Raw genomic sequence first — 12,248 nt, forward strand, 5'->3', positions numbered from 1 at the left:
GTTGTCAGGTGCTCATCGCTCACGGACTATTGTGGCGGCGGCGGACCTGGCACTGACATCGAGGTGACGATATGATGTATAATCATTAGTAAACATTTTTCCCAGTTACTACCACATTTATTTAATTTTAAAGTTGTGGTTGGGGGGTAGGTGTGGCAGGATGTTGAGACGGTGAAGAAGGCGCTGGCTCCAGCGGCAGCGCGTAGCGTGGCGCGAGTGCCGACGCGACGCAGGCACAGGTCGCGCGGCAGCTCCGCGCCGGCGCCTGTCCCCGACTGCCCCAAGACTGAAGTCGAGAATGATGAAACTGGTGACCTTACAAAATTCAATTTATTTATTTATTTGCACTTTATATACAAAAATTGTACCTAGGCGGGCAGTGTAGACTACTGTCTTCATTTAGTTTTATACCTTTAACCTGCATAATCTTTTGAAGATCCAATTTATAGACAGTACAATGGTAGCAAACCCAACATTTTCAGATTCCGAAGATAAGCCGGCAGAAGATAGTGAGAGTGACGCAAACCAAACAGCGGAGCTGTGTGACGCCGACACGGTAGAGTCGTCGCTGCCCCCGGACAGTCGACAACGGCGCCTGGCCGACCTGTACCGGCGGAGAGGGATGCCTGCGACCCCACACATCTTCAGACGCTTAAAGTAACATTGGAATTAACAATTATTGTTGACATTAATAGATTTCACTGTGGTTACTGATTGCAGGTATCGACCACGTGACATCATATTCCTAGTGATCTTGGTGTTTGCGATGAAGCATTAAAATTGTTTTGTTAATATGGCCCGTGGATGTCAAATTTATACCCATCATTCATGACCCCATTAAGTTAGGTAAGTAAAGAAAATGTATTAATTGGTGCATTTTAAAATATATTTTCAGGTACGGTGTGAGAGGATCGTGCATTCTTGTATAGCAACACTTGTTCTTACACAACACCAATTCACGGAATTAGAAGGTACGTATGATGTAACATAAAACATGACGCTATAAATTACTGCCTTTCCGTATGTGTCACATATACACTTTACGTTCAGTTGTAGTCATAATTTTTTACGTTGATCATGGTCCTGTTTGCTATGACGATTCTGAAAACTTATCTGTAAAATTAAAGAAACTATCCGCCTTATCTCAATTGTTAGATTTACTTAAGAACAAGAATGATGGTTGTTTGGTTCCGTGGGTACATGCGCAGAGGAGATGCAGCGCGCGGTGTGCTGGTACCTGAGCTGCGACCGGTACTGGGAGGACACGGCGCCGAGCGCGCGCGTTCCCTGGCCGCTGCTGCTCGCGCTCGCTACGGCTCGCGCTCGCGCTCTGCATGTGCTACTACATTATATGGATTGTTTTCGAGTAAGTCATCGCAAGCGACGAAAGCCAAGTTGGTTGTGGAACGGAAGTCCGTGCTCAGCAGTGGGACAGTATAATTATAAGACTGTACACTGATATAGTCATCGCAAACTTATACTTAGAAGTCTGTAGAGCCGTGCAGGAGATAGTTTTATTACTGCTTGAGGGGTCTGCTCGATCGAATTAGTACCAAAAAACTAAATGGCGGCTGACTTTTAATCTATTGACCATCGGATCCATTATAGTGATCACTTATTATGATTAAATTAACGTTAGTAAATATATTATTTTTGGTGGATTACTCTATACGGAATCTTGAGTGTTATCTATTGCAGTTCGGAAGAAGGCAGCGTGGCGGGCAGCGCGTCGGTTTCCATGACGACGCACTCGTCGCCCGCGCGCGGCGACTCGCCGCCGAGGAGGCGATGCTGGACGACCCGGACCACGACGACCACTACATATACGTCACGTACCCGCCGGAGCTCAAGCGCAGGCTCTTGAGAGGTATGCCTCGAACAAACTCACACTTATCATACTCACGCCGTTTATAAGGCAAACCAGGGTGGATTAGAACACGTGTAACACGAGATATTGTATTTTAATGTAGTTTGATTGTAGCTATAGTATAGTTATTTTATAAATTGGTGTAGACGTACCTTGATTATTAATGATAAACCATTGCTTATATCAATGGAGTAGGCAGAATCATACGATTAGACACTAAGTATTACATGTGTTATTGAATCTTGTAGATAAAGAAACTAACAAGTACATTCAACTCACTACTCGACAACTAAATCGCACGGAATAATAAAACAAATGCCGAATTTTGGAAATAAACATATTAAGTAGTTATTGGCAGGACATTACACATTACTACCAAAGTATATTTTATTGAAAGAAGATTGCGATTTCGTCTGTTGCTGATGCAGCACCCCATTGTTTATGTAATTTACACCATAGGTACTGTAACAATTGACGATTTATAAATACTTACATTCATTTGATACATTTATCGTGCATCTCAATTGATATATTTTTATCGTGTTTATTTTTTATAATATGTGTTTTAATTTTATTTTGGCTTTATTAGTTTATGTCCGCGTTTTACGGAAATAAAATTGATGAAGTCCAGAGTTAGAGTTAGAAATCCAGTTCGTGTGAAAAATATTGGGGAATGTGCCACTTGCCCAGGATTCGAATTGAATATAACAATAACGACGCTCCTAGTCACATGAATTCGACAAACCATGTGTCACCTAGTTGCATCTCTGGTCAAGAGCGTCGCCAGCCGATGACCTAGCGGGGTTGGAGGGTGGGCAAGTTGATATGGAGAATGAGAAAAGTATGAGCACACACCATCACACATTTATCCCCGAAGGGGTATGCAGAGGTGCAACCAGGGCACCCACTTCGCCAAGTGTGTTCCGTCCCAGGATGAGTAGGGCGCGAGCCTATCGCCATATCGGCACAAATTCCAGACTCCGGCTGATATCGAGCAGAAACCCAAATATCACTTTGCTGATTCGAACCCAGGACCTCAGAGGGCGCCGTTGTACTGAATGCAGTACAACTACGCCACCGAGGCAGTGAGAAAAGTATGAATTGTAGGTAAAGTCGAGAGCACATGTTCTCCTCCACCCTTTACCCGCTTTAACAATAACACAGAGCCGAGCGTAATTAGGCGTACAGAATATTAGGAATGGAATTGAGGAATACATTCGAGTTTCGGCGTACGGGAATGACCGATCAAGCAAGTCAAGTCAAAGACTTCGAACTTTGGTTCCTTTACATTTGGTAACTTTTTAGAATCTCTAGGGCAGCTCCCCTGGCGACGCCCTTGTCTCTAATCACCATGTTTGGGAACTTATTTATGTATGTAGAAATGTTATATGTAGATGTTAATTTATGTTATTAATCGGTGTCTATTGTTTTAGCTGCTACAATAGAACGACTCGTCTTTGAGATACGTGTCCATCCCAATTCGCCGTGCATGCGTACTTCGATGCAAGTAGATTTTTTTATTTAGATTTAGCAATACAAAGACAGTCTGATGTAGCCAAATGTCAACGAAATACTGTGTTTTTTGCGTGAAGTGTGACTATCTCACGTAATATGTAAGGCGCCTGTCGTGGCTCATACGATCTGCAGAAATATATTTTGTGTATAATGTATCGTAATAAGATTAATATTAGCGATGCAATGATTGTCTCAAGTTTTGTCGTAGGGTTAAATATTATTGCATGAACAAATGCACACGGTAAATACGTGTCAATATTATGATTTTCCTTCGTATATTCGCTTTAGGCTGAAGTGTTTTTAATGGTAGGTTAATGAACATGTTATATTATAACAGTTTCAAAATGTTTTAAGACGATTGCTCGTGTAATCATTGCATTGCTAGTAAACGCACCTAAGTACATGTTATGTATTTATACAGGTTCTGTTTGAAATATTTATATTATACACCCATCCCATCCCATCGTACTAATTTGTGGACGTAAATTCTTATTTAATTGATATTTCGTATTCATTCCATGTAGAAATTCTGAAATCTCATCAATGATATTGTTTTCAATAATATTTTACGGGGTAGGTAAATTTTATTATGATTAGTAATAGTTTGCTTATAAACAATTGGTGCCTAATTTTAACTCCCTATAGCCTATACATATAAAGTGGATATTCCTTTGTAGTTACATATTTGTATATAAATTGAACTACCCATAGTATACAGAGCTGGTGGCCCTAATGTATTGTTTCCATTAGTTGGTTAACTATTAGTCTAGTAGAATTTAGTTTTTAATTCCGAGAGGGGAACATACAGTGTAAGTAAAACATACAACGCTTTGCTATTAAGACGAGACGCTTATACATTATTTATTATATTTATAAGTATATGAATCAGAATGTTTGTTTGCAACGGAACGCACATGATAGTTTTAATTCGAGAAACTATTCTTAGCTTTATGATATATAAACACGCGCGAAACCACAGATTGTAAAAAAACCATATTGGAATTTCGAACGTATCAGAAGTTACTTATGAAGAATTTTTGAGATGGGACACTAAGGAATTCTATACCTTACCGCTGAAACTATAAGAACACTTTTTTAGGACTGTCCATAATAGTTTACTGCCCCGTCTCGGAAATTCGTATTAATTAAAGCAAACTTGTAACGTGTTTGCTTCAAATAAAAGAAAACGAGAGTAAAGATTTTACACATAGATATCTAAAAATCAAGATGAATTTGGACGAGTTAATGAATACTGGAGTCTTATTCTCTTACGTCATTTTGAGAGCCCGTAACAAGCGCGTAACGCACCGCGCCGCGTTTAAACAATAGAAAATTGGAATTTATTCCACACAAATATTACGAAGATAACGTAACATGGATGTATTACGTGTAGTCATAGAGAAGGATGCCCCTGGATATGGGTTTGGAACTCACTGGTGTGAATGGCGCAATAGCTATAAAGGTTTGGTTGATACAGACCATAATCGAGCTTGAATTATTTTTGTATGAGCACATTTAAAAATAGGCTTTTCTTCGGCTTATATAAAAATCGTATATTTTTGTCATAATGTATAATACAGTATCTGTATTATAACAGAATGAAAATAAAATATATAAAAGCGTACATTTCTTACCAAAGATTATGATGACTCAAATTATGGTTATAATATTCATTCAATTAATTTTGTAATGACAATTCTTTTGATAAAACTGTTTATAAGGCGGGTATTATAGTAAGTTTTACTTACATAAGTTACTTAGGCAAGTTGTAAGTCATGAAAAATAAGTACGTAGATGTGTTACTGTAACCAGCTTACTAAGTGTTACATAACTGACGTAAGTAAAACTTACAAAATATATAAAACTCTTGTGGGGTGAATTTTTTGTAATGAAAGTCGCAGGAGGTCGCTAGATGCAGGCCGCTTCTAATAGTGGACATCCTGCGGCTGATGATAATGATCATGGAGGGTGCATTCAAATATTACGTTGAATGAGCGGCTCCCGCGTCGCTCGCGTGCAAATGCTGCAACTCGCGCATTATATTCAGACACTTTCACCCCCACCAGGTCATACGTAAGGCTATTGATAACATTAGTCTACCAGTTCGTGGTAACATTAACGGTAACGTTAATAGTTCTATAATTCGATTTGTTGCGAGTTTCGCAAGGTTCAAAATTTGCAGAAGTCAGCTTGTCGTGATTGTTTACATCTTCATACACTGTAGAATTTGTTGGCCGAGGTCGATTGTGTATTTTACTTGTTATTCTCAGTCACTTAAAGCAGCCCTGCATAGCTTGCGAGCGTAGCGCGAGCTGCATTCGCGATGCTTTTCTCAAATTTTAATGCACCCTTTGTTTTTTAAACAGGAGCGGATTTAGAATATATGTAGACGGAGACTTGACAGAAAAAATATGTATTAATAAAATGGGCAAATAGGTTTGACACAGCCAGGAGACTTTCTGGGGTGTGTATAATGAAAAAATACAGTATACAGTAGAAACACCATCCAATACCTTCGGAATTACAAAAGTACTTTGCTTTGGTATTCATTGTATTTGGTATTCCACTGTGCTCGTCATCCATATTTTAAATTGTGGCGTCCTCAATATTTGTACGAAATGCAGCCCAATCACCCATAAATCAGAATATAAAATGAGGGTAAAATTTACTAAAATACCTATTCTTCTAAATTCGCTCCTACTGATCGAATACCATGTTTCAACTTTGAACACAACAACATGGTTTAGTTATTATTAAAAATAAAACTTTCAGCGCTTTGTCTAAATTTGCGTTCAAATTCGAAATTATCTTAAAGTTTAATCTATAAAAACATTTAACAATTCTACTCACTAAAATTATAGTTAAACGCACGTTTAGGTTTTTTTATTTAAAGGTTGTAATATAAAAGTTTGTTAAATAAAATTTTGAATAAAATGTGTACTTATTTATTACATATAACAATAACAGTCTTCACAATAAAGGTACAGAGCCGAATATATTTACATCTACAATTATACGTTTACAGACGCACATACTACGTACATATTTGCATAACAATTTATTTTTTTTTCAAAATAGTACTTATAAAAGCAACTGTACTTCTCCTCTCTATGGCTTATATTCCGATTATCTAAAGCTGCCACGTGCAACACATTCGCATTGTGTGTTTATAGTGTGTGAATAACCTAACGTTAATGATGAAAAAGCAATTCTCACGCATAATAGTAAAAAATAGCACCATGTTTCGATGGCATCTATGTATCTGCTCTCAATTACATCAATATGAAACATTTATTTAACATAAGGTATTTTGTATTTGTATGAGAACTTTGTACGTGTTAACTTTAAGCAATCGACCTATACGTTGGAAACCATATAATCAAGAAAAACAATACTTCGAAGCGTGTAATTGGGTATTTTTAATACAAGGGTTACAGTTTAGTAATGATAAGGTAAGCAATACAGTATGCACAAGATTACTCAAATAGTTATTATTGACTATTACTTAAATAATTTGTTCATCATAACATACGTAGTATTCAAAAACAAGACATATCTTTATATACAATAAGTGTATTATACATATTTAACGCCTTTCCATGTGGAGTTTCCTTCGATGAGACATTTGCAGCCGCATCCTGTCGGACACGTGTGTCTCGTGAACCTGCAAACACAAATTTGAGATACACTCAAATATTAACAGTGTCTTCCTGAGTTAAGTTTTGAGATAAAATTGTTTGGGGAAGTCGTTAAAAGCACGATGGAGGCCATAGATATCTTAATTCTTGCTAAACATTAAGATTGGGAAAGCATTCATTCCAAAAATCAAACAATGTTATGAAGATATATAAACAGTGCTGTATTGCGTTTATCTTTAAATCAGCTTTACTTGATTAATGGCGGACATGTACATTATTTAATATTTGAAAGCTCTTTTAAAACATTGGCCGTATATGATTATTTGAAGAGGGCGAACAAAATTGTTATTTATTAAATATATTGTTGCAATGCACAGCTTCGTAACTTAAAGAACAAACCTGTCATTGGATTCACAGACATGGTCATGTAATGGAGTCTGTATTGTATTGTTATTAATGACTACAATGCAGAGATGGTGAGTATGGCGTACCATCTGAGCATGTGCTCGATGTGGCCGGCGTGTCCGCAGCGCGCGCGGCGGCGAGCCCGCGGCAGGCGCGCGCGCACACGGCGCAGCGCAGCGCCGCGCGCCGGCAGCCCGCGCACACCGCGCCGCGCGCCACCAGCCCGCACCACGCGCACTCCGCCGCGATCTCGGGGCCCGCCTGCCACGCGCTCTCGCGCCCCGACACCAGCTTCATCACCTACGGCGGTACACACGTATACTCTCGAGATACACGCTTCACGCTTTATACATAACAAAGAAAAAAACACCGCAAACTAAATATTACATACTAAAATTGTCTCCATAGAAAAACCATAACTATCGTCGATAAACAAATTTTATTGATCGCTCAATGATTTATCACTAATGAGCCCGGCAGACGTCTTGCCACAGACCTCATTATATGTAAACTCTTTTCATTTTCTAAGTCTCATCAAAACGCCATCTCTCACGTCTAAAATTATCCTATGAATCAAACTACAACTAACTAAATTCCTTAAAAACTGTTCACTGAATTCGGTTAGGTGGCTTCAGAGATTAGCGCATACGAAAAATATTTGGATATAAAAATACCACCCATAATTGTCAAATCTATCGTGTTTTTCAATTGCTTTTTCAAATTATTCTTTGATACAAGCGTTGTTATAATAATTGAGAACACAAATAATTGTATGAACAAGGACATAAAATATAAAATCTTACCTCTGTCTTCTTGTATATCAACTGCCACCTATGCAAAATATCCGCATATGCTCTCTTGAAACAGTAGTATAAATGTACAGTAGCCTCATCCAACACACATGACGTGGTGCGTTCGGACTTGGACACCGTGGAGTCGGTGTAGAAGTTCTCCGCTTCCGAGCACGAGTTGCTTCGAGCACTATCGGTAGAGTCCAGCCATCAGCGCTGATCTCACTGTACTGGTTTACTGTACTGTACGGTGACGTACCATTACCCTGCAATGTATCACAAAAATCGTAAAGGGTGCCAATAGAATGTAGATATTTTATACATTTTTTTCAGTATTTTTATATTTATTTTAATGGATTCCTAACTATTAATGTAAAATTGTTTGGGTTAAACCGAAATGAGTTCATTTACAATTCAGAAATGATAAAGCTTTTGAAAGTTAAGTAAAAATTATAATACTACGACTATATACTCACATAACTAGACGTACTTATTGTAGATTGCGAGCTGGAACTATTACTGTCGTTAAATATAGAGAATGCGCAAGCCAACATGGCGGCCATTTGAAGGTTGGATGCTTTAGCGTAATGAGATATTCTGAAAAGTGACACCAAAAATTTTAATAAACACATATTTTATAGCATAATTATTTATATAAAACTGACAAATTATCGAGATTGGAAAATAGAAAAGTACACCATTCCAACTAGTCGTGTTCCGCATTTTACCTCAGTTACCTACAATACTACTAACTGACAAAATTCTACTTGTCAATACTTGTTTAGTTACCCAGATTAAGGGTGAACCAAAATGTATGAAAATGGACCTTAAGCTATAACCTTAAGAGTCGATAAAAATGTTTTCTTTTGAAATTACTAACCAATTACGGATATAATTTATCGATTCGATATAACATTTTCATGGAAACTTACAAAGATTGTAGTAGATTACAGCACAGCGGGTGTCCAACCCAACCCATGCTCTTCGCTGGACGTCAAGTGGTCCTCCACCTTGGCTTTTAAGGATTTGGCCGTCAATGCCGCGAGGCACCAGGCGTGGGCCAAATCCCTCTCGCCCTCTTCAGTGGCAAGTTTAGCATTTCTTTCACACATTTCTGTAGAGAAGTAAAAGTATATATATTTTTGTGTGTTGTGTTATTGTTATTGCTATGATGTCTAAAAGTGTAGTTTGTAGCGAAATTATTTGTTACTCATTTTTTAATTTCATGTGGTTCTACCACATACCCTTTATCACAATAGTATAAAATACTTACCAACAGGATTGTCAGCGTTAATAACATATTTCTCGGCGAGAGTGCGGTTGAGCGGGAATAGACTAGTAGCGGCGTACAGCACCACCCGCGGCGAGCCGCAGCCCGAGATACTGCCGCGACTACGCATGCTGCCCGCGCGACGACCCTGCGCTTTCTGGAATCCAAAACATTTCACAATAATTGGTCATAGCTTAGCAACAAAATATTTTCAATTATTTCATAATTTATTATTTTTTAAGAATTGAGGTCTCTTGGATCCTTGTCTTTGTTTAAAGATGTTAAACCTGATATTAGTGGCAACCATTTTAAGACTAATTCAAGTTTAACGAACTTGTAACATACTATAGAATCTAACAGCTTGCGAGCTTGTAACTTTACTGAACCGGTCACCTTTCGGTTGGCAAAAACTAATCTCTATCGGAATAAATACATCGGAATAATATGATTAAATACTAACCCATCTATCTTGAAAATAAAATGTGGTGATAGAATAAGAGGGATGCTTGTGATGCAACTGAGGGAATCCAGGCGCGTTGGTCGGCGACGGCGTTGTTGTAGCGTGCGGCGACACCGAACTGTATCCCGTACTGAACAACCCTGGCATGAGAGACAAAGACGACATAGACCGTGGGGTTCCGGTCTCGTGTTTAAGAGATAATCTCCTAGCGTTAGGCGGGCGGTTGAATACTACAAGAGTGCTGACTCCACACCACTTGGCGCCGCATGTTCGCGGGAACGGTATGCAAGAGTCACCTGCGTTCTCGCTTTCTGATTGGCTTCTCTGGCTTGATTTCATCGAGTCTGTGTCGTCGTTTGATTTTACGGGGATCTGGAAGGTTATAGTAGTTATTATAGTAATAACGTTATTTTCTTAGTATAAAGGATATTATTTTCCATTCACTTTTATACATACATAATAATATAATTAATATTCAAAAATCTGTTTTGCGTTCAAGACATCAATAGCCAAAAATCGTTACAATGGGCTATTAAAAAAAATAAAATTAAAAATAAATAATACAAGTCACACACAGTACCACTGCCTATATAAAAAACAAATGACTTACGCACCTCATCAATAGACGTGGCCAGCGTTTTCAAACAATGCAACAAACACCTGTGACCCTCTTTTTTCTTACGATACGCAGTTCGGTTGATACCTTGAAGTATTTTAATGGTAGTAGGACTGTCCACATTAGTTCCGGAAAGCCAAGAGAATTTCGGTATAGTTTGCTCAGTAACGTTTCTAGAAAGGTGACTTGCAAGTTGGCGACATAGCCGTTCCGTTCCGAGTGTACGTCCGAGTTTCAATATTCATGTCGGTCACCTCGATGTTCGCCATCTCACGGATCGACTCGAATTCTTCGTCTATAGACGTTTTGTGAGGTAATTTGGTCTGCAATCATATTTTAATACTATAGGAATATTGAAAATATGAGTGCTGAAAACATATTGCTGGTTTAATGAAACATTGTTTAAAGTAATTTGTATAAATTATGTTTCATAAACTGTACTTTAACTTACCATTTGGAAATCTTGTCCCTTGTCACTTGACGAAATGTCATTAGTCGATCCAAATATGGCTAAAAAATATACGTATTTAAATTTACGATTACATTTCTCAAATATAATATTAAAAGTTTTACTGATAAAATTTACATGCATGTGCAGTGAAAGGTTAATGATTTAAGTTGTGTAGTATTAATGCCATAACAAACAATTCAGCCTAGATTCTTAGCAACGTTTTGCATGTGTGATAATACAAATATTTTTCAGATCTAAATTGTTCATAAGTATGGGATAAATATTTAGGTGGATTTATAGACACTTTATGACAAAATTGCTCACTGATAATTATTATTAACTACAGTTAATAACATAAAATATTCATATTCACCATCACTGTTATCGTCTTCACTTTCGCATCATCTGGCAAATAATGATTACACATTTTCAACAAAGAGGGATGCATGGCCCACACTCTTAGGGACTGGTCTCTACCCCAAGTCACCAGCTGGTAATTGGATGGGGATGTATTTGGTCTCCACACCATCGCCTGAACTGTATCAGTGTGACCGACTAACCGTGTTAAAGCACCACCCACCCAGATGCCAATTACCCCCGCTTGCTCTACTCTTGGTAGGCCTCCCCATCCAACCCCAATTGTCAACAATCCACTCCCAAATGGTGTGTAAATAGCACGCCACACAGGGAAGTTCGTCATAATATTCTTCTCGGTCTTCTTGCATTGTTAATGTCAAAGTATTTTATGCTGCCATCATGACTAGATGTGACTAGTTGGTATTCATGGTGTGGACTCCAGTCCACTCCATGTATTTTGCACAAGTGTGCTGATATGTAGTGTATGGGTGCGGATGGTTTACGGTAATCCCAGATTTTAATGTCTCCATCATGTGCTGTAGCAACTATGTGTGGTGCTACTTTGTTCCACTGCACTTGTGAGGCACCAGCTAAAACAAATATTGATTGGAATCCCAAGTAAGTATTTGTGATATAAAGAAAAAAAAGTGAAAAAAATCCCATACAAACTATTTGGTTTGTTAAATAAACAATAATGTTATTGTAAAATAATATATAAGCATTTATTTTAACAGCAAATTTTTTCTAATAATAGTACAATTTATTTAATTAAATACAATTGTCTGCCTCTATTAAAGTTAGAAAAAATAATATGATCCAACAGACTTACCTACAGCTGATAGTGATACTATGGGTTTTCTAGCATCTCTCAAGTCCCA

At 38.0% G+C, this 12,248-nt stretch overlaps 1 protein-coding gene and 2 pseudogenes across 1 annotated transcript; 1 reads left to right on the top strand and 2 right to left on the bottom strand.

The window, feature by feature from the left end:
* The first annotated feature begins 5 nt into the window (after window positions 1–5).
* LOC119193151 lies at window positions 6–2,174 on the top strand (annotated as a pseudogene).
* A 4,794-nt stretch (window positions 2,175–6,968) lies between these two features.
* Window positions 6,969–11,060, bottom strand: LOC119193152 (annotated as a pseudogene).
* A 284-nt stretch (window positions 11,061–11,344) lies between these two features.
* Window positions 11,345–12,245, bottom strand: LOC119193153 (GATOR complex protein Wdr59-like; the record flags this gene model as incomplete). Its single annotated transcript, XM_037446803.1, is given in 3 exon segments — window positions 11,345–11,727; window positions 11,730–11,960; window positions 12,200–12,245. Coding segments are annotated over 3 exon segments (645 nt in total), but the record flags the coding sequence as incomplete, so codon positions are not given.
* Between the last annotated feature and the right edge of the window lie 3 nt (window positions 12,246–12,248).

Source organism: Manduca sexta, unplaced genomic scaffold (assembly GCF_014839805.1).
Source record: "Manduca sexta isolate Smith_Timp_Sample1 unplaced genomic scaffold, JHU_Msex_v1.0 HiC_scaffold_3665, whole genome shotgun sequence".
Classification (NCBI taxonomy): domain Eukaryota; kingdom Metazoa; phylum Arthropoda; class Insecta; order Lepidoptera; family Sphingidae; genus Manduca; species Manduca sexta.